The 23162-nt window shown below is 46.1% G+C and overlaps 2 protein-coding genes across 2 annotated transcripts in view; one reads left to right on the top strand and one right to left on the bottom strand.

The window, feature by feature from the left end:
- Positions 1-5178, top strand: part of MMUT (methylmalonyl-CoA mutase) — a 36853-nt gene extending 31675 nt beyond the window's left edge. Inside the window, exons 10-12 of the mRNA XM_029912269.1 lie at positions 2064-2211; positions 2333-2500; positions 4439-5178. Coding sequence (XP_029768129.1) covers positions 2064-2211; positions 2333-2500; positions 4439-4567 — 445 coding nt within the window. The 3' untranslated portion in view covers positions 4568-5178. The remainder of the gene's footprint in view (positions 1-2063; positions 2212-2332; positions 2501-4438) is intronic.
- An 11318-nt stretch (positions 5179-16496) lies between these two features.
- LOC112115657 (opsin-5-like) lies at positions 16497-22932 on the bottom strand. The gene is made up of 4 exons (XM_024212800.2): positions 22911-22932; positions 21912-22205; positions 19422-19753; positions 16497-16844 (listed from the first exon to the last, which is right to left on the bottom strand). The coding sequence occupies exons 1-4, from the start codon at positions 22930-22932 to the stop codon at positions 16497-16499; spliced, it is 996 nt and encodes a 331-aa protein (XP_024068568.2).
- Between the last annotated feature and the right edge of the window lie 230 nt (positions 22933-23162).

The raw sequence follows: 23162 nt of genomic DNA, 5'->3' as shown, positions 1-23162 counted from the left end.
AGACCCCTGCACAAGATGGTGCAGTCTGTGTAATGAGCCAACATGTTGTGAAGGCTCCATAATAGTGGACTCTGAGCATATTTGCAGAACAATTCAGGAACTTATATTTATGACTAAACATAAAAAACAAGTTTTATAGGTTGTCCTTGCAGCTACATTCACTCTCAATAATGTCTATAATGTTATAGGACCAGATTCTGCCTTTGGATACTTTCATGCAACTTTAGTTGAACTCAGTGGGAGTTGCACATTCATATCACCAAGAGCAGAATTTTACGCGTCTTTGAGAAACAGATACCATTTGTCTCTTTTGCCAGTTTCTGGCTTTGTTGCTTAGGTGAGGTGCTCTATTAGGTGTTTCTGTAATATTAATTGATGATCTTCACTCCTAACTGCTGTAGACCCTGCACTTTACCTTAAGAGTTGCAAGATTCCTAAAAAGGAAACTCCTGATTGGGTCATGCTGGTGATCTCCAGAATGACTTCAAGGTATTATTGCTGCTGGATGGAAGCATCTCTTTTTAAAGACCAAAAAAAAAAAGCACTAATTTACATGTAGTGTCATGTTTTTCAATGAATGTTCTAAACAAGATGCAGTTACACTTTTCCCATACCTTCTTATGTATCTTGCCTCCTACTGCTCATCTTTTCTGTACATGAACAACATGAGTATTATACATCTGTCACAGTTACAGGAATAGGGACACCTCTGTCCCATTTATGGAGTCTGAGTGCATGATACCTGTCCCAGGGTGGAATTTTACAATTCTCCCACTCTGAGAGCAAGCCCTGGACTACAGTACCCTATCTTACAACAGAAAAACTTCAAAAACAGACTCCAACGAGAGACTGCTGAGCTGGAATTGATATGCAAACTAGATACGATCAACTCAGGATTGAATAAGGACTGGGAATGGCTGAGCCATTTCAAACATTGAATCTATCTCCCTATCTAAACAGTACCCTATGTATCCACCGTGCTTACCCTGCAGGTCTTAGTTCAAGCTCCTGCAGTTCTTCCCTTGGATGGTCGGTGCCCAGGGACAAAGCAGCTTTCTTGAAACCAAAGTCATTGTTTTGCAGAAGGAACAGAGCATTAGAGAGGGCAGGATTTTAAAACAACAAGCAATCTACATGCATGTTTATCTTACCTAAACTGTTACGAATCCCATGATTGTAACCGAGGCAGGCTTAACTTCTTCAGAAACCCCAGCGAGTGCCTGTGTCTCAGCCTGGTTCCCTTGAGGAAATACCCCCTTCTCTTGAGAGAGAGAGAGAGAGAGAGTATTCTTTTGGAAACCTGATTGAGTTTTTTTGCTCTCCAGTGTTCCTGGCCTTTTCCTGTTCTGTCATTGTCTCTTAACAACAGTCAAGTGATTGATGATGGATGTCTTATCTTGAACCATTCTTTCCCCTCCTGCTTGTTTTTTTCCAAGGAGCCCGCACTTAAACTAACCCAATATATTATGCAGCAAACAGCCTAAAAAACTGCCGTATTCATAATTTTTTACAGAGCAGCTCTAAATCTGTCACACCATTATTAGTGGAAATAATATGATTCCCATTTAACATAATTGGAGCAGAGTAAAGGGATTAGCATCCTTATGCTTTAGAGACTGCAGTGGTAATAGATGGACAAAGTCATGTTTATAGGCCACTTCACTTGTAATATCTAGGACTGAGGTCTATATTGTGTGTGTGGTTCACGGGCACTTTTGAAGTCAATGAAACTACTTATGCTTAAACTTAGATGTGCTTTATATATCAGCACCCCAAATAGTGCAATATTTTTGCTTCATTAAGAGCAGCAAAGCAGGGGTGGGAATGAAAAAACAAATCTGCAAACTAAGCAACATTTTATTACTCAAAGCACTTTATAAAGGGAACCTCTCATTGTCCATTCAAAGTGAAATACTAAAATGGTGAGCATGCTGCATGAACCAGCCATGAGTTGGTTGCTAGTGTAGCATAAGGTGCAGGAGTTGCCACTAGTAGTCTGTCTTTTTTAGACTCTTTTAATGAATGACAGTGACTTAGAAGAATAAAATGTATTTTTTAAATAGAGTAAACAAGTTCATGGAGCGTGAAGGGCGCAGACCTCGTCTTCTTGTTGCCAAGATGGGTCAAGATGGCCATGATAGAGGAGCTAAGGTTATCGCTACAGGATTTGCAGACATTGGCTTTGATGTGGACATAGGTCCACTCTTCCAGGTATTATTTAATCGAACCTGTCCCTTAAAATGTATTTTGAATGCAGCTTTTGTCCCTGCAGTTCTTGTGCAGCAGTCACTTTAGCACTAATTGCTGTTTGCTGTTTAATTTCTCTCTTTAGACACCCCGTGAAGTGGCCCAGCAGGCTGTAGATGCTGATGTGCATTGTGTGGGGGTGAGCACATTAGCTGCAGGTCATAAAACTCTTGTTCCTGAACTCATCAAAGAGCTGAACGCACTTGGCCGTCCCGACATTCTTGTCATGTGTGGAGGTGTCATCCCCCCTCAGGTATTGCTCAGTATCTGTTTCCAGAACAAATATACCTTACAGTTATAGGAACACTCAGTTTCAGCCTGCCCTGTTTTGTTGGCTATTTGCTGTGCACTCTTAACATCATTGGGCAGTTACAATGCTGAAGGCTTTCCTACACAATAGTCAGTTAGGGTCAGTTTCAAGTTTCATGCTAGTCACAGAAAGAGGTTGCTGATGTCAATTTTCATGCAAGTTAAGCCCTGGGTTGTCATACATAACTGTTCTGACTTAACATGCAATTTTCTGGCAGGATAAAGCATTAAGCCGCTTTTGTTCAGAAAAAAACTAGCAGCATGGGGTTGTTCTCATATGGACTTTTCAATTGTTTCCCAATTTATAAAAATTAGAATTATTCAGTTCAGCGCTGAAAGCTGTTGCACTTTGTAAATCAGGCAACTGGGCTTACTATATATTTGAGAGATGCTCCCAACTCAGTTCTCCCAGGGGATTTGGAACTTTGTTCTGTTCAGAAAAAATAAAGGTTCACCACAGTTACACGTACCAGACACAGGTGTTAAATGAACTGTGTATGGTAGTTTCCATTTTCCGTGACTGATTCATGTATGAGCAGATGCTGCTGTACTGCCAAGTGCAAATGTTTCCACTAGATGGGTCTATTCTTTAGTCCTCCTAAGCAGCAGTACGTCACTCATATATAAGCCAGAAGCCATGGTGGAGGAGCAAGAGTCTCTTTCCAAAACTACAAGTAGAAGCAGGAATGATGTATTCAGCCTGTTACTTCAAGAGTAGAGGGGAATCTTCAGAATAATAATATTTTGTTTGTAGTGCCTTTCTCCCCAAAGGAATGCAAAGCACTTTGCAAATTAAAGGCCAGATCCTGCCTTAGAATACATTATTATTTGAATTGTGTGTAGCACCTAGGAACCCCGGTCACAGACCAGGACCCCATTGTGTGAGGCACTGCACTAACACAGATACACAGCCCATAGTCTTAGTGGCTCTCTCTACTTATCCTCCCTTGGCAGGGTTGGTGTTGGCCATCCCTCCACTCCACCAGTGCTCCCAAGCTTGTTCACCATTTTTCAGATTTCCACACAATCACTTCCATGCCTTCTGCCACAAAGCCTTCTAATGCCTGGTACAACTTCCCTGAGCTCCTCTAAGCCCCTTTCCTGTTCACATTTAAGTCCCTTTAGGGTCCTCTTCTATGCTACCTGGAATGAATCAAGTTGCCCAGTATATAAATTACATATTGTTGTTCTCTTTCCCCTGATTTTAGATTGTGAACTCGTTGGAGTAGGGACTGTGCTTAAGCATTTGGGAAACACTTAACATAGATTGGGTGCTATCACAGAAGATTAATGATAATTTACATATTTTGATAATTATTTAATAATAATTAAATGCAGCCAGCTCTTGGGTGAAACATAGCTTCTGTTAACCTTACACAGCAACACCACACACCAGTTTAGATGGAGAAGTGAGAGAATATCAGAGCTGCTTTCCGTGTCCCTTTGAAAATGTCAGGGAATCTGACGTTAAATTGACAGAACCCTTACAGTGAAATTGTTCAGAATTTATTTTGTATGTTTGAGCTTTTATTCTGCCATTGCTTCCTCTTTCTGGGAACAGTTGCAAGCCTTCAATCTGAGTGCCCTTGGAGAATTACTCATAGATGCTGTAAGGCAGCGGGTCTCAAACTTCTGTACTGGCGACTCCTTTCACATAGAAAACCTGAGTGCAACCCCTCCTTATAAATTAAAAACATTTTTTATATGTTTAACACCATTATAAATGCTGGAGGCAAAGCGGGGCTTGGGGTGGAGGCTGACAGCTCGCGGCCCCCCATGTAAGAACCTTGTGAGGTGGTCCAGACCCCCACTTTGGGAACCCCTGCTGTAAGGGTATAGTTCATGTTCCAGTATTTAACTATTTAAATCTCTCTCTGAACAGGATTATGATTTCCTCTATGACTCTGGTGTCTCCAGTGTATTTGGTCCTGGGACTCGGATTCCAAAGGCAGCTGAACAGGTGCTTGACGATATTGAGAAGTGCCTGGATAAGAGGCAGCAATCTATGTAACACTGAAACATCACACCACAAAATCAGCCGTATAATAACCGTGTACAGAACATGATCAATCATCAGCTAGGAAGAGCCAGCCACGTAGCTTTGGTTACAATGCTTGGTGCCTTGTGTGCTTTCTAAGAAAGCTGTAATTTCTCAGTCATGTTCTATCTGTGAGGAATATTTCATCTGACTGTGTATATAAAAATTATCTCTAAAAGTACAAGGGAGTTCAGTAAAATTATTCAGATTGTTTCAAGAATTTAGTTAAATAAAATATCCATTCTAATATTTTGGGTTGGGATTGGTTGATTTTACACCACCACCCTAATTAGTCTGTTTTACATTTATTTGGGGGGAGGAGGGGTTTGTCATATATTTGGCAGATGCTTTAGGCCCAGAGACCTTCAGGTAAAATCACCTGTGTTCAGCATAGAGGTGACCAAATCCAGTAGCGTTAGTGGCATTTGGATGTTAATGAAGTAAAGTCTAAGGAGCAAATCTTTTTCTGATTTTCCTTTAGTTGGAATGGTATAAGAAAATTAATTGAAAACACAGACACTGTAGTATGTGGCTATGTCATAAGGAGCAGATCCTGCACTGCCTCCTTTAGGGGCATGGAAACACCTAAATGCAGCAGAGAACCAGTGTAGTCCCACGGTGCTTAGGGAGGCCAGAGTGGAGATGGGGTTGCACAGCTCTGCTCCAGCCTCCAGTTCCACCCTCCACGCCACAAATTGATGCCAGCCTCAGTGTCCTTTCAGTTCTCCCATACATGTCTGGGTACCTCTTTTCAGTGTTGCCCTGCCTTCCCCATGCTATCCTGTGAAGCCACCCCCTTCTCCTCAAACCTCACTTCTGTCTCCTCTGCAAGAAAGGAGTTAATTTGAGATATGTTAACAGTTTACAAATGAATGTTGACTTAATACAGCATTAAAACTACACTACGCAGAAGAAAAATGCTGCTTTTAACCATCTTAATTTAAATGAAACAAGCGCAGACACAGTTTCCTTACCTTGTCAAATCTTTTTTTAAAACTTTCCCTTCATTTTTTTTAGTCATTTACATCTAACACAGTACTGTACTATATTTGCTTTGGTTTTTTGTCTCTGCTGCTGCCTGATCACATACTTCCAATTCCAAATGAGGTGTGTGGTTGACCGGTCAGCTCGTAACTCTGGGTTCATAACTACTACCGTAGAATCCTAGAAGATTAGAGTTGGAAGAGACCTCAGGAGGTCATCTAGTCCAACCCCTTGCTCAAAGCAGGACCAACCCCAACTAAATCATCCCAGCCGGGGTTTTGTCAAACCGGGTCCTAAAAACCTCTAAGGATGGAGATTCCACCATCTCCCTTGGTAACCCATTCCAGTGCTTCACCACCCTCCTAATGAAATAGTGTTTACTAGTATCCAACCTAGACCTCTCCCACTGCGACTAGAGACCATTGTTCCTTGTTCTGTCATCTGCCACCACTGAGAACAGCCTAGCTCCATCCTCTTTGGAATCCCCCTTCAGGTAGTTGAAGGCTGCTATCAAATCCCCCCTCACTCTTCTTTTCCGCAGACTAAATAAGCCCAGTTCCCTCGGCCTCTCCTCTCATAAGTCATGTGCCCCAGCCCCCTAATCATTTTTGTTGCCCTCCGCTGGACTCTCTCCACTTTGTCCATATCCTTTCTGTAGTGGGGGGCCCAAAACTGGACACACTACTCCAGATGTGGCCTCACCAGTGCCGAATAGAGGGGAATAATCACTTCCCTCGATCTGCTGGCAATGCTCCTACTAATGCAGCCCAATATTCCATTAGCCTTCTTGGCAACAAGGTCACACTGTTGACACATAGCAAGCTTCTCATCCACTGTAATCTCCAGGTCCTTTCCTGCAGAACTGCTGCTTAGCCATAAGTCCCCAGCCTGTAACGGTGCATGGGATTCTTCCATCCTAAGTGCAGGACACTGCATTTGTCCTTGTTGAACCTCATCAGATTTCTTTTGGCCCAATCCTCCAATTTGTCTAGGTCACTCTGGGCCCTCTCCATATCCTCCAGCGTACCTACCTCCCCCCGAGCTTAGTGTCATCCACGAACTTGCTGAGGGTGCAATCTATCCCATCATCCAGATCAGTAATGAAGATGTTGAACAAAACTGGCCCCTGGACCAACCCCTGGGGCACTCCGCTTGATACCGGCTGCCAACTAGACATCAAGCCATTGTTCGCTACCCAGTGAGCCCGACGATCTAGCCAGCTTTCTATCCACCTTATAGTCCATTCATCCAATCCATGCTTTTTTAACTTGCTGGCAAGAATACTGTGGGAGACCGTATCAAAAGCTTTTGATAAATTCAAGGTATATCACGTCCACTGCTTTCCCCATATCTACAGAGCCAGCTATCTCATCAGGTTGGTTCAGGCATGACTTGCCCTTGTGAATCCATGTTGACTGTTCCTGATCACCTTCCTCTCCTCCAAGTGCTTCAAAATGGATTCCTTGATTTTTCCAGTGACTGAGGTGAGGCTGACCGGACTGTAGTTACCCAGATTCTCTTTCTTCCCTTTTTTAAAGATGGGCACTATATTTGCCTTTTTCCAATCATCAGGGACCTCCCCCGATCGCCACGAGTTTTCAAAGATAATGGCCAGTGGCTCTGCAATCGCATCAGCCAACTCCCTCAGCACCCTTGGATGCATTGCATCTGGCCCCATGGACTTGTGCATGTCCAGCTTTTCTAAATAGTCCTTAACCTGTTCTTTCACTACGAAGGGCTGATCACCACCTCCCCATATTGTACTGCCCAATGCAGCAGTCTGGGAGTTGACCTTGTCTGTGAAGACCAAGGCAAAAAAAGCATTGAGTACTTCAGCTTTTTCCACATCATCTGTCTCTAGGCTATCTCCCCTATTCAGTAAGAGTCCCACACTTTCCCTGACCACCTTCTTGTTGCTAACATACCTGTAGAAATCCTTCTTGTTACCCTTCACATTCCTTGCTAGCTGCAACTCCAATTGTGCTTTGGCCTTCTTGATTGCACCCCTGCATCCTCTAGCAATATTTTTATACTCCTCCCTAGTCATCTGTCCAAGTTTCCACTTCTTGAAAGCTTCCTTTTTGTGTTTAAGCTCACCGAAGATTTCTCTGTTAAGCCAAGCTAGTCGCCTGCCATATATGCTATTCTTTCTGTACATTGGGATGGTTTGTTCCTTTGCCCTCAATAAGGCTTCTTTAAAATACAGCCAGCTCTCCTGGACTCCTTTCCCCCTCATATTAGCCTCCCAGGGAATCCTGCCCATCAGTTCCTTGAGGGAGTCAGTCTGCTTTTCTGAAGTCCAGGGTCCGTATTCTGCTGCTCTCCTTTCTTCCTTTTGTCAATATCCTGAACTCAACCATCTCATGGTCACTGCTGCCCTGGTTGCCACCCACTTCTACTTCCCCTACAAATTCTTCCCTGTGTGTGAGCAGCGGGTCAAGAGGAGCATGGCCCCTAGTTGGTTCCTCCAGCACTTGCACCAGGAAGTTGGCCCTACTATTCTCCAAAAACTTCCTGGATTGTCTGTGCGCTGCTGTATTGCTCTCCCGGCAGATGTCGGGGTGATTTGAAGTCCCCCATGAGAATCAGGACCTGGTTCATCCTGGCCAGTGCCAAGCTGCTGTATAATCTATCTTGGCTTTGTCTCTTTGTCAGTCCCAGGTGAGAGCTGCTGTGTCTCAGGCCTGATCTACACTAGAGTTATGTAAATATAAGGGGTGGCAGGGCTCACAGCTCTGGCTGTCGCTCCCAGGGGACTCCAACTGTCAGTGCCCCACAGTGCCCAGTCCCATGCCCCACGCTTTGGGGGGGCTCATGGGTGAGCAGGGTGAGGAGGCGAATGGGGAGGGGAGTGGCAGGTGGGTGGGGAGGGGTGAGGAGGAGCCCCCCTACCAGAACCACCCTCTCCCCCCGGCGCCTTGCCGATCAGTGCCTCTCCCTTCCTCCCAGTCCCTGCCGCGGAGCAGATGTTTTGCGGCGTCAGGAGGCGCTGGGGGTGATGGGAGAGGAGCGAGAGCTCAATGGGCTCAGGGAAGGGGGTGGAACTGAGTGGGGAAGAGGCGGGATGGGGGGAGGAAGAGGAGGAGGAGGCAGGGCTGCGGTGGGGCCAGGGCAGAGGGAGCACCCCCCCCCCCGGCAAATAGGCGCCGAGTTTCTAATGTTCTGGGCCCCGCACCTCCCTAGGGACGGCCCAGCCGCACAGTTAAGTTGGTGGAGGCGCTCCTGGTAAGGATGCGCACAGCCAACAGAGGCATAGTGTGGACGTGGACCACTGCAGTAATTACTGTATTGGCTGTACATCAACAATTTAGTTGTGTAGACTTGCCCTCAGTCATAAGAACTGGGCTCACAGCCTCCTGTCACGTTTTGGTTCATTTGCCTCCTGCTGAGTTCCCTTGTTCAGAGGGTCCTATTGTGTTAATTATGCAGTCATTGAGGGTCCCTTTGTCTTCAGGATTCTCCACTGATATGGGTTAGTTTCAGCCAGTCCTTAACAACTCATTCATATAATCCCAGACAGTTACATGACAAACCCTTTGGTCTCCTGCTCTACCCCAGGAGCAGCCTTTTAACCCTTCTGCACCCACAGGGTAATCATGCCAAGATGATGAGTACAAAGTCCTAAAGAGAGTTCCTAAAAATATCAGACAATTCCCACATTTGTCACAGAGATCCTACTGTTCTAACCCGTGTCGAACCTCACCCCATTTCATTCTGTTGTTTGACACCTATACGCACTGCCTCACATTTTACCAGGAGCTTACAAGCACTTTGGTACAAGAGCTCGTACCTTCTCTTTTTGTTTATTATTCTGTGAGAGGCTCGACAACACTGTCCTTTATATAAAGTGAAGTCTCCTGCAGCTGGATGAACTACCCGCTGATTTTACAAATCCCATCAATAGCCTCCCCTGCTTGCTTTGAGGATTGAATTTGATGAAATCTTTAATTAGAATAGGCTGTCCGATGGAGCGTGTGCACATATAATCTCACCACTGCTCAGAAACACTGCTGCATTCTTTTCTTTATCTTCTTAAATAAAGTTAACAATATTGATCCCAATCAAAAACATTGCCTCTAGACCAGGGATCGGCAACCTTTGGCACGTGGCCCGCCAGGGTAAGCACCCTGGTGGGCCGGCCAGTTTGTTTATCTGCTGCATCCGCAGGTTTGGCCAATCGCGGCTCCCGCTGGCCGCGGTTCGCTGCTCCAGGCCAATGGGGGCTGCGGGAAGCAGCGCAGGCCGAGGGATGTGCTGGCTGCCGCCGCCCCCATTGGCCTGGAGCGGCGAACCATGGCCAGTGGGAGCCATGATCGGCCGAACCTGCAGATGCGGCAGGTAAACAAACTGGCCCGGCCTGCCAGGTTGCTTATCCTGGCGGGCCGCGGGCCAAAGGTTGCCGATCCCTGCTTTAGACTGTGCTCTGTTGATTTGATTCAAGAAAGGCATATTGACCTGTGGCAGAATTTGCTTCTGGACACCCAAGGAGTGACAAGTAAAAAACACCACCATCTGCCTTAGGATGGGACATAGCCTCCTCGCCAGTAGCACAGGCCTAGCCATGTGCATTTGTGACTTCTGTGTTCAGTTATTGCATTGCTTTGATTTCTTTCTCCCTTCATATGCTTCCCTGCCCCTTCTCAATTATGTATATGATCCAGCTAGGTTTTCTCTGAGTTTATCTAGCTAACTAATGCACCTTTCTTGTCTCATCTGACTTTTAGTAGAATCTCTCTTCAAAACCTTTTACATCCTCTGGGCCGTATCCTGCTCCTATTGAAGTTAATGACAAGATTCCCCTTGACTTCAGTGGCGGTAGACTCCCGCCTTTTAATTTGTCTACAAAGCACTGGATATGGAGTGAAGCCAAGTGAAAGGATGCTCTTGTCAGAGTAATGTGGGAAGACACCTGGGGTAAATCCATACTGCAATAAACCTGCAGCCCGGAGTCTCTGACCTTGGGTGAGCTGACTGAAGCTCGTGGGGCTTGGCTACCAGGCTAAAAATTGCAGTGTAGATGATTGAACTTGGGCTGGAACCTGGACTCAGAGACCTTACCAGCTTGTGGAGTCTCAGAGCCTGGGCTCCAGCCTGAGCCCAAATGTCTACTCTGCAATATTTTGCCCTGCAGCCTGAATCAGCTGACCCAGGCCAGCCGCAGGTCTTCTGTTGCAGCGTATGAAGGCAAGCGCTATCCCGAAAGCTCTCATGCCTTTAGAGCGTTTGTATTAGATCCTCTGTGCAAAGGGAAAGTTGGCTGAAAAACTCTTCTTCCAAACCTCTCACAGTTGACAACTGGGCAGTCAAATGTGAGAAGCCAAGGTGAACCATACCTCTCCTTGATGTTCTCAGCTGTAAAACTGGAGTGACACATTATTATATACTTTTTTAACATTAGCTTTAATAACATTTATAAATACACAGGTTAAGAAAAGAGTGTCTGTACATCTGGCTATAAGGCTTAGATTATCCAGAAATACCAAGTTTGTTTTAAAGGTCGTAAAATACATATAGTACCTAATCAGCAATAACCCAAATTTAGGTGAATAAATTTAACAATACAGTTTAGATATTAGCATCCACATATTTAGGTACATCACTCATGAAAAGTTGTACAGAGAGTTGGTTGTGGAAAGCAAAATATATCTATGAGTGAAGATAGTCCCTCAGTAATTGAGAATTTAGGGTAGATTGTCCCTTAGAAAACACAATCCATCAGGGAAGTATTTCAGTTACTTTCCTGACCGTGCTTCTCATGGGCACTCCAGCTCCTCCCTCTTGGTATTGCCGATGTCCGGTGATGTGTTCTATGTAGATGTCCCTCGACCACCTGATGGCGGCCGACACCATGAGTTGCCGCATCAGCCAGGCATAGCGCTGACTGATCCCGCAGTCTCTCAGCACTCGGTCATTACTCGGGTCCATGCGCCCAGCGTTCTGACGATCAGCGTGTGTGTCTGAACCTGGTAACCCTTAGCTCTCTACTGATGTATGTAAACCAGATTGTGAGCCACTTATTCAAGCTGATGAGCAGTTACTTTCAGGAGTAGGCCTGTTAACATGTGAGAAATTGTTCACCAGTGTGAGTCAGAGTCTCATCATCTGACTCTTAGCCATTTAGCTTTTGAATTTTAATAGTGAAAATGTCCGAATTTAGAACCAGAAATGGGAAACTCAAAATGTCACTTACTTCTGACTGCCAGTTTGTTCCTTTAATATAAGATTTTGGACTTCTTAAAATTGCACAGCTTGGCTCTTAGTTGTAGAACCTTTCCATTATTTAAAAAGGGAATGTATAAAATAACTTCATTCTTCGAGCAGATCCCAGCTAAGAGCTGTTATGCTGGACACTGAAAAGTTACAAGCTAAATAGACCAGCTAGCCAGCTGGAGAAAGGATGATTCCTATTTTGCAGATGTGGAACGGAGGTACAGAGAGGTGAAGTGACTTGCCCAAGGTCACAAAGGAAGTCTGTGACAGAACTAGGAACTGAGCCCAGAGCCTGCGTCACATCCAGCTCTTAAACCACATGATCAACCTTTCTTCTGCTCCTGCGGCACTTTTCATTCATTATTTGTGCGTGAGTAGCTCCCATAATGTGCTAGGTGCTGATGCCATGCAATCCCTCCCCCACCCCACCCCACCCCACACACACTGAGAATTCCAGGCTAAGAACATGACTTCTCACATTCAAAGTGCTTTACAACCATTAATAATGGCACTTTACACGTGTATGGAGTCTCAGTGCTTTGCAAAGTGGGGCGTACATCAGCATCCTTTCACAGGTGGTGAAGGGAAGGGAAGAAACCGAGGAAGTTTAAATGATGCGCCTCCGGTCAGACAGTGAATTGGTGGGGGGGGGGGAGAAAGGAACCCAGATTTCCTTAGCACAGGCTCCTGCTCTAACTACTCAACCACCTGGTTTCTCTTAAATAAATTGATCTGCCTCAGGGAGGTAAGGGAAGCAAGTATTATTCCCATTTTACAGAAGGGGAAACTGCACCAGAAAAGTAAAGGGTCAGATTTTTAAATGTGCCTGGTGCCGACCCAGGCAGCTAGACCGATTTAATGGGACTGTCAAAATTTCCTAAACAAGTTAGGAACCTAACTCCCCTGGAGTTCAGTGGGACTTATGCACCTAACCTGCTTAGGTGCTACTGAAAATCTCACTGGATGCCTGCCTGCATCTATAGGTGCCTATAAAAATCTGGCCGTGAGTGGATTGTATAGGGCCGCAGACTTAATTGTTCTAGTTACTGCAAACACAGTGGGCCAGATTCATCCCTGGTGTAACTCCACTGAAATCCCTTACACTGCAATGGTGGCTTAGCACACTCAAGGCGTGTTGTTGTTGGAGTGTTTAACGGGGGAGGGAGGGGAGTGCATCCCGTACTGAAGCCTGCAAAATCACCTTTGAAATAGTCCTTGAGCTTGTTCATCCATCCTTCATACCGTCTCCTGGGCAGAGAGCGCTTTTGACAGGCATCTCTGCTACAGCTATTGACAGGCTCTAGCTACAGCCATACAAATGATTGCCCTGAACCTATTTATGGCTCTCAAGAAGTTAGACCATCACTGCTTTATAATCTGCCCTTTACTTACCCACAATATGGATTGTATTAACCACCCATGGTTACTGTGAATATTTTTTAATGTTGATCATTCAAGCAAACCATAACTTACTCACTCATATGTGCGGCTGAGTGCTCTTCATTTTCCTGTTAGGGCAAAGGGTTCCCCTAGCCCCTTAAAAATATAGGGTGGGATTTTCAAAAGCACCTATGTGATTTAGGAGCCCAAGTTCTCCTGAATCACTTAAGCCACAATCCTTATGCATACACGTACCTTGACACACCATGAGTACACCTAAGGCTACAACTCAGCCAGAGCACTTTATTTGGGGACTGCCTGTGCTTCCTCACTGCATGTTGGCCAGTTTATGGGATTTTTTCCCCCAGCATGCATTTCTGGGGGCTGGCCCTTTAAATCTGGCAGAGAGCATCAGCTATGGTTCTCAAGTGGCTATTTTGTAACTGGCTGCTGCTTGCTGTATCCAATTTATTTGAACTAGTGGGATTAATTTCACCACACACACTACTCTTCAGTTCCCTGCTCCATGCCTGCTTACATGGGCTTTGAGCAGGAAGGGGTGAATTTCACTCTAAAACCTAGCTCATTGCTTTCTTGGTCCATCTTCAGAGATAATGATGTGTGCCACAGTTTCAGGGTAAGTACACCTGTATTCCCCCTTCATGGTCCACTAAAGGCACCCACTTTAGGCTTCTGGTTCCCAGCGGTCACCTATGTTGGGCGGAGACTCGAGTATCATTCCCTCCTGAACAGTGATTTTTAAGGCTGCACAACTCCCTGCTTTACATTGTGATATCCCCAGCAAGCCAGACAGCCTAAAAAGGCCAGCACATGACTGGTGTATCGCCTGCAGTTATAAATGACCACATCGCTCTTTCTAAGCAAGCACATTTATTCTTAAGATAAAAGCATTACAGAGAAAACGTATTAAAAAAAATAAAAGAACCCGCATGCATGCTAGACAGCTTACCAGAAGTCTTCCCCATTCCATCTTAGGGCTCTGGAAGGTTTTAGTTCTTCGAATCCACAATTGGGTTTTCCTCATGGTTACAAGATCATCCGTATTAGCTCCAGAATGAGAATGCCCGACTGGGCAGATCAGCCATTTCTTTATACAGCTCGGGCTTTTGAGCTTGGTCTTCTGTTACAGGTAATCAGCAGGCAATGACCCCCTGCTCAGAGCATAGCTTTGGAAGATTGGGATTTTGCATAACCAGGAGTGGGAACTTGCATTAACCGTGCTGTAGAGATTCCCCAGGAAATCCACTTAATACCCATTGACCCAAAAGTCCATACTTGTCAGGCACATTTTCAATATAGTCTTTTGAACTCCTCAGTCTTACATCTATCACATCTCCACCCCTCAGGAGGTTACTTACAGTGTCAGCCTGCAATAATATATAAACTAATACAATAAAGGATTTTAAGGATATTACAGGAAATTGCCATAGCTGTCACAATAACTATCCTGCCTCCCTCCTCTCCCTCCTTAGCCCAACCAGTCTTCTCCCTTCACTCCCCACTCCTTAGCCTATCTCCTACATGCACCTGTCCCCACATTTCCTCTGTTAAATTGCTGTGTAGACTTCTGGTATCGGGCTGGAGCCCAAGCTCTAGGATCCGAAAATTATTTTAAAAAATGGATGCCCTCAATCAAAACATTTTATTTTGATAACTTTGTTTCACTTTCTTTAATTTTTTTACTATAACTTAACTGACATTTTGGAATGAAAAGTCATTTCAAACCAAAAACTGGAACTTTTCATTTAGAAAATGTTGAAGTGGGAGGTTTCAACAATTTCAAAACTTAGGGGGGTTTTCAAATTTTTTTTTTTTTGAACCAGGAAATTTGTCAAAACTGACCCTTTCCCACGAATGGGCTCAGTTTCGACAAATCAGCATTTTCCACCAAACAGTGTTTCTTCGATAAATTCCCGACAAGCTCCACTGAGTTTCATGTGTAAAAGACTGTGACAAAAAGTGATGGGCAAGACAGGAGGGAGCACCAGGGAGTGGCGTTCTGCAGTAATTTGAATATGACCCATGGACACCTGGGCCTGGATCCTTAAAAGGTATTTAGGCTCCTAATTTCTACTGATTATTTCCTAGAAAGCATCTGAGCCCACGTTACTTCTGTTTAGTAGCAGGAGTGAAGCAAAGAGCGAAGGAGGAGGAGGGGGCTTAAACCCATGTCTCCTCAGACACACCCATTCTTTGCCAACCCTCAACTTTGCAGACTGAAGAGACTTGGGATTTGCTTCCCCTTCACAAGGCTACACCTAGCCTTTGTCCTTTCTCCTCTCGACGCACAGGGGCCCGAGACTCCTCTAATAGTACCATTGACTTCAATGAAGTAATTCCCTGTTTACACTAGAATAAGCAGAGAATCAGGCCTGCTATGTCTACTCTCCCTTCCCCCTTGCACCCCCTGCTGGGTATCACAGGACTTCAACTCAAAATTAAGTCATTACACTGTCAAAGCTGTGTTCCTTCTACCCACCACTCGGTTCCACTCTGGGAGGAGCAACACAGGCACTGGTGTCAAAGGAATTGTCATTCTTTGACAAATAATATACTGTGTGCTTCCTTATTCTAAAAGATTATTTCGTTGCTCACATCTTTTTGTGTTCTGCAGCAGCAGACCCTTTCTCTAAGACTGCCTCAGTCCTACTGAGGTGCCTCAGCATAGACCCGCCCTCTTATAGAATCCTTGCCCTGACATGCCTTTCTGGCGGCTGGCCCTTTAAATTTGGCAGAGGCAAACAACTGTAGCCCTAAAATGGCCATTTTGCAAGTGGTTGCTGCATCCCGTAGCTCTGTCTCTTCCAGCTGGTGAGTGTTCTTGATTCCGCTATGTTTGTCCTTTCTTATTGCTGGGGAAGTGGCATATTGTCCTTCTTTGTTTAAAGGCATCTAATTTGGGGTGGAAGGTTCAACTTCCAGTATTATCAGTTGTTTTCTCTTGAGGCACAGTCATGAGATTCCAGCATAAAGTCAGAAGCATAGGGGAAAAAATAAAAATCAGTAAATCCTCTTTCAAGCATCGTACTTATTCCTCCACAGTAGTTAAGCTAAAGCTGGTTTTGTTTGGTTTAGGGCAGAGGGGAATCCACCGATATTTTAATTTTCATAAAGTGAAAGTCCTTCAAAACACCTCTTTCCTTGCTGCTTAACTTTAAAAAAAAAATCATGGTTCTTTACAACATTTCACTCAATTTACAACAGCAATTTATCATAACGTACATCATGACGGCCCTCTTGGACTGATTCCCTATAATACAGGATGAAGTAAGCTTTTCCGCTGTGTTTGTAAAGCCAGCTCTGCTGCTCATTGGGTTGAGGCCTCCCCGTAGTTCGCCTTTGCAGTTGGACAAGCACGTATGTTTTCTCTACCCATCCACATCATCGACACGTGGTTTTCGATCGAGTTCTCTGTGTTAAAGAAGTGAGCTCGCCAGCCACAGCAACACTTCATTTGCTTAATTTCACGCCGGAAAGTTTTGCTGAAGACGTAGTAAATGAAAGGGTTATAAGCTGTTGAAGACTTGGCGAACAGACACGGCAGTAGCGTAATGACAGGATGTAGAGAATTGCTGGAGTTAAAGATGGACCAGAAGCTGACGGCTGCGTAGGGTGTCCAGGCGCCAAGGAATCCGACGCTGACAAGCACGGCCATCTGAAAAAGGCACAGTGTGTTCAGTCCTCAGCTAACACTGCTTTTTCCCTTCCCTGGCTGTGGTACGTCACAGGAGGTGTAGTATGGCCAGAGAGCCTGGACCATGGGGGCAAATGGAAGTATAAGGGCCCTGACCTACAACTCTCGCAAGGCATTGCTGACTCAAAATATTTCCGTTTTCCATACAGAGAAGACACTTTTAATGAACAGCTTTGTTTAGTCAAAACCCCAATTTTTTATTCCCCCCTCCCCACCCTCAAAAAAAAAGAAATCTGTGATGGAAAATTTTTGGAGACGTACCTTGCTGTCCAATGGATGGGGAGAACAAATTATGTAAATTTGTAGAACTATGGGATGGAATCACGCAGTAATGATTTTCCCCAAAGAGTAATTAGGCATCAATGCTTTTATCACTTCTTTCTAATACAACAATGACTATCTAAAAGACTGCCTCTCTCCCCAGGAGAGGCTGCCACAGCTGCAGTCAGCAGAGGGTATGAGAGAGTCAGGGCAGCTAGAAGGGTACGCCCCATTAGGGCCCTGAACCTTCAGAATTTGCTTTTCCCATTGTTACATGTCCAGGTGTGCTGCTAGACCCAGCTGTCTCCCTGGTCTCTAGGGACTTAGGAGATGGGTGAGGCTGAAGGATGGTTAGAAGGGAGGGCAGTTCTGGAGGTGATTTGGGTAGTGGTGTTTATTAAATTTGGCCACGATTTTAAATAAATAGGAACCTGATTTGTTGTTTTTTAAGGCTCCTAATAAGTGGCTTGATTTTCAAAAGTGATGAGCTCTCATCTGCGCTCATTAACTCTAGGCTCCACAATTGCCAGCCTCGAGTGTTGAAAGTTCATGAGTCAGGCCCCTAAAATCAGTAGAACAGCTTTACAATCTTGAAAATTAAAAAAAAAAAAAAAATACCACTATTCTGGGTTCTCTATTTGCCTTATGGTTCTTGAGCCTTTATGAGTCACCTTTTCCAGCTTTTCTCTGCAACCATGAGGCTAGAAACTTTTCTTTTAAATAAAAGCTGAGTCTCAGGTAATCATGTGACTCCAGGAGCTGGGGCTTTAAGAAAAACACCAAATTCTGTGAGACTTGCAATAAAATTGCAAAAGTTGGCAACACTGACACTTCTAACCTTGTAGCTTTCTTAGGCCCAGATCCTCAAAGGAAATTAGGAGCCTTTTAGGATCCAGGCCTTAAATTAATCTTGGCCATATGTTGCTTCTGGGGTAGTGTTATCCTAGAGTAATTGCTAGAGCCTCCTTATTTTATGATATGTAGTTTCTCAAAGGGTACCCAGAATCTGGGCTAGGCACTTCCGTTTACTGTAGCATACAAGGGAATATAATAATGACAAATTACACTATGCACCAGCAGGTGGAAGTTGAGGAAATAAAAGTTCTTTGAACTGGAGAGTCCTTTATGTTGTTCATCAAGGAAAAATTAATGTTTGTTCCCTAATCTTACAAAATAACAGTCAGCCCTTCCATGCTAGGGTTCATCTGAGGTTTTCAAAGCACTTTCCAACATGAATTCATGGATTTCAAGGCCAGAAGGGGCCACTGTGATCACCTAGTCTGACCTGCTGCACAGCACAGGCTAAAGTACTTCACCCAAATTCTGTATCCAAACCATATTTTCTATTCGAGACATGGCATAGCTACAATAGTTAACCCACACCGTATGCTAGTGTAGCAGGCAAAAATATCACTTTGCCCACCTTTCCTCTGGAGGAGAGCAGCTTTTTCACCGTATACATTAACCCTCAGCCCAGTGGCTCCGGCACTCTCCTGGCATGTGGGAGACCCAAGCACAAATGTCAGACAGAGGTGAGAATTGAACCTGGCTCTCCCACATCTTAGCACTGGTTATAAGGTATGAGCTGTGCACCTGTCAGCCTGTCTGGAGCTGCTGGGGGAGGAGTCCCTAGGTGCTTGGAAAGTTGCACACAATTCTTTCTGGCTTCTTAGGCCACAGAAAGGAATCATCATAAGCTCTCAGATACTCTGAGTCTCTTACAAAAACAGCATGGGCTACGGGTATAGTAGGCCAGGAGAGGCTGAACCTTCCCAAACAGCTAAGTTATGGGTCCTCCCTGAGGCCTCCATTCCACATCCCACTCTTCCCCTGTGGCCCCACCCATGCTGCTCCTCTTCCCACCCTCCCTCAGTCTCTCCCTCGAAGCCGGCGGGGCCTTGAGTGGGCGGGCTGAGGTGGCTGGGGCTGGGGCTCGGGCAGGCCGGTGGGCTAGGGCTCGGGGCGGGGCTCCTCTGGCTGCTGTGGGAGGTTTGGGGTTCTGGCAGGAAAGGGGGGTGGAATGGGAGGGGCCTCAGGCAGAAGGGGCGGGGCTGGGGGCTAGCCTCCCCGAATGGGGGGTTCACGTGCCACCCATGTAAAACAGCCTGGCTGGATCAGATTGGAGAAATGCCACAGATCCTCAGATAGGTGCAAAATAATGTGGGCTAGAGATTCCCACTCACTGAGTGTGAAGGGAGCTAGCTGGGTTCCTGCAAGGGTCACGTCACAGAGGGCCCCTGCTTGCTTTGTCCTGTTCTGGCTCTTCAGGTCACTCACCAGTGTCAGCCTCCTTTCCAGCTTAACCGCATTAGGGATCCTGTCAAAATTCTGTATCTCTTGATATGCTTTGTGAACCTTCCACGCTATGCCCAAGTAACAGATGAGGATGGTCAGCGCAGGCAGGAGTGTGCACAGGATGAACATGCTCAGGATGAACGAGAAGCCGTTGGCGGAGTTGTGGAATTCGCTCCACGCTATCGTGCAGGAGATGCCGAACGGTTCGGGGCCATAATAACCCCAACCCAGCAAAGGCAGAATGGCCCAGAGGAGCGAGCACAGCCAGATGAACGCAATCGAAATGCGAACGGCATTCTTGTTGATTGTATTGCCTGGAAGAAAAGGAACAGCAAGTCCATATGAATCTCACGTTAACCCCATGATTTCAGGGCTAGTTTAAAGGAATAAAAGATTTGCCCTGTGGGACCCATTTGCCCTCTGATGTATCAATGTTTTTGTACCATGCCAACCACAGCTGAAGTCAAGGAGGTGCCCTGGCTTTCACAGCCCTCTGCGCCAGATCCTCAAACTGGCCTTTTCCCATCCAGTGCAGCCAGGGAATGGTGCTGCAAAGGTGGCTGAGCTATCACTGCAGCTCCCTGATCGTTGGGTCACTGCGGGTAAGTCGATGCTCTGATAAAATATCCGCAGCACCAAGTCTCTGAGCACGGGCTCAGGCCACAGAGCTAAACATTGCAATGTCGCGGGGAGCGTCTCAGAGCCCAGGCTCCAGCCTGAGCCCAAACATCCACACTGCAATTTTAGAGCCCTGTGACCCCAAATCAGCTGACCCAGGCCAGCTGCAGCGATACCTCAGGTCTTTTATCACAGTGTAGACTACTCTGAATGCCAGTCTAGTCCCTGGAACAACTAAGAGCAGCTGCAGGGCTGCTACTCTAGAATCGTAACAGCCTACAGGGGGCCATGCCAGCAGGCCAGGATTGCCAGCGTGCAGCATTCTGGTTAGGCCCCTTTCTCCCAGCCAGTTCCTTGCAGGTAGGGGGTGCATGAGTCAGGAAGCGGTTCTGACCAGCCCAATTTCCCTGTAGCCAGGAAATCCAGGCCAATGCAAAGTAGCTTTAGCAATGTCAGGAACTAGGCCTTTGTCTCTCATTGGTGCTTTGCTAACGTTACCTGTTAAGCGATGCCCTGTAGAACCAATTCATTCTAGTTAACAGGTCACATGTCATGGTGGACTCACTCTGCTTCCCCCCACCCCAGAGGCTATTGTCTGTCTCTTTTGTTCTGAAGCCAGATCTCTTCCTCTACCATATGGTTTCTTTACTCATTTCCCCCTAAGAGCAGCTGACAACACATTTAAGATAATGAAGTGCAGCCTACTTGGAAACAGCTGTCAGTAGCCTGTTGTAGAGGGGCTATCAAATTGCTTATAGCTCTGAGTGGCTTCTACTGCACTCTTCCTTCAGGGGACCTCAAAGATATCACTTTAATGAAATGCCCAGCTTCCACCCACACAACGAGTGGGGAGCCTAACAGGTCACCAAGGAACAGGGATAGACAAACCTTAAAAGATTCTGAGTTTCAGGACAGATAAGTACCAAATTCTGATTTGAAATCCATCACTGTGGCATTATGTGATTTATAGCAGCACCTAGAGGCCCCGTTGTGCTAGGTGCTGTACATGTACTTAGTGAGCGACACCCCCTTCCCTGAAACTACAGACGAGACAGAAAAAGGATGGGAGGAAGGAATCGCCTGCACTGACATATGGAGAACTGAGGAACAGAGACTTAGGGCCATATCCACAAAGGTATTGGGGTGCTGCAGTTCCTAGCTCCTATGTCCCAAGCTGCCTAATGTAATCCACAGTCCTGCATTAGGCACCTAAGGAAAGGATCCTCAGAAGCCAGCAAGATGAACTGGGAGCCACCTATGACCTGAAACTGGCTCTCTCAACATAATAGCCCAATGCTCTACTATTATGGTCCCCGGATGACTCATTGTCATGACCCAGGTCCACAGGAGCAGCCATGCATCAGCCCTCCACTTGGCAGCCTGCTGACAACTGCTGACCCCAGGACCTATGAAGTCCAGCCACAGTTTGAAGTTCCGCCCCTGAGGTCCTATTGGTGGAGTCCCAGAGCAGCCAATTGGCCGGCCTGCCCTATTTAAGCCAGGAACAGGAAGCTGTCTGAACAACCAGGATCCACCCTGTCCTGGACTGTGTACCTTGTGCCTCTTCCTCCTGCGTCTCCCCCTGCCTGACTTTCTAGCATCCCGACCTGGCTTGGCTCCTCACCTCTGATCTCCAGTTTGACTCCTGTCTCTGACCCCCCAGTATCCTGACCTGGCCTGACCCTGGTTACCGACTCATGGTTCTGATCCCAAGTTGGTCTCCTGCCTTTGATCTCCCAGTATCCTGACCCAGCTGACTCTCAACTCTTGACTGTGGACTCCAACTCTGACCACTAGGTCTGGCTGCCCACGACCCGGCCTTGACACTCTTCAGTATTGTATTTTATTACTTACTATTAGATGTGGATGAGTTGGTTACAAGGAACCGGATCACAGCCATCATACACAAGGTCATCATGCTGGAGACGCCGAAGAGGAAACCCATCAGGGCATAATATATACAGGACGCATCTCCTCCCAGCCAGGCATGGTTCCATGCTGAGGCAATGGCCAGCGGGTACATGCTGATGGCCATTCCAAGATCCGTTACGGCTAAATTTATTATAAGCAGCTCGGGTGACTTGAGATGGGAAGAGCGCTTCACTGCGGTAGCAAGGACTGCTGAATTCCCCAGAATCGTCAGGATCCCTGAGAGGGGAGAAAACAGTGTAGATAGTAATAATGATCGATGTATTTGTTGACATGCCAGTGATGTGCTTGAGCTGTGAAAGACAACCAGTGCCAGTTGCTGGCCTATCTAAAAGATAGACACATAGAGGTGCCATTTGTAAGGAAGGCAGTTGCCCTCCCCCAAAACCTTGGTTTGCTCCCGCCGACTTTTCATAGGTCTATATTCTTTCCGCTTTTCGCCCCTCCCTCCCCCGCAGACTGTGCAGGATATGAAATAAACACATGTAATGTTCTAGATGCTGACGTGACTGTGCTTTCCGCACCTCCCCCACAAGAACTTTTCTGAAAGGACGTCCCTGCAGACACAGAGCTAAGGTGCGCTGGGAGACTTGGAGGCATTTGGCTAACGATGTGGCTCTTTGGCTCCCTCTAGTGGCTAGACAACACAGAGGTTTGCATCTGCTACTGTAAGCTGTCAGGCCTGGTCATCAAGTTCATGTGGTAGTAATAATAATACTTGGCTCTTATGTAGAGCTTTTCATCAAAGCCCTTCACAGTCTTGAATGCATGTATCCTCGCAAGTGAGCAGGCGGTCCCAGGTTCAGTCCCTGCAGCTGACTTGAACAGACATTGTTAGTGACAGGACGCTGCAGAATTCGTCACAGTATTTGTTGTTTTGCTGCAGCCGGGCACCCGATATTTTGTTTTGCCCCCTGTCCTTACTGGGACCTGCCTGCAGCTGCATCTCTTCTCTACAATGGTGTCAGTCTGTTGGAGTCAGTGGGGCCACACTAGTGTAAAAGCAGTGAGGGTGAGCTAAGCGTCAAGCCCAGACCTTCCTGTGGTACCTAGAAGCACTCTTTTAGCCTAGAGGATCTGTGCTGATCCATCTGTATATGATTTGTGTGAGATCTTAAAAAACTAAAGAACTAGTCCTCAGAAATGTGCCTGGCTTAAAATATACAGTGCCAGATT

This window comes from Terrapene carolina, unplaced genomic scaffold (assembly GCF_002925995.2).
Source record: "Terrapene carolina triunguis isolate 2854851 unplaced genomic scaffold, T_m_triunguis-2.0 Scaffold42, whole genome shotgun sequence".
NCBI classification, from domain to species: Eukaryota; Metazoa; Chordata; order Testudines; family Emydidae; genus Terrapene; species Terrapene triunguis.
This window is presented reverse-complemented; position numbering and strand designations above follow the sequence as displayed.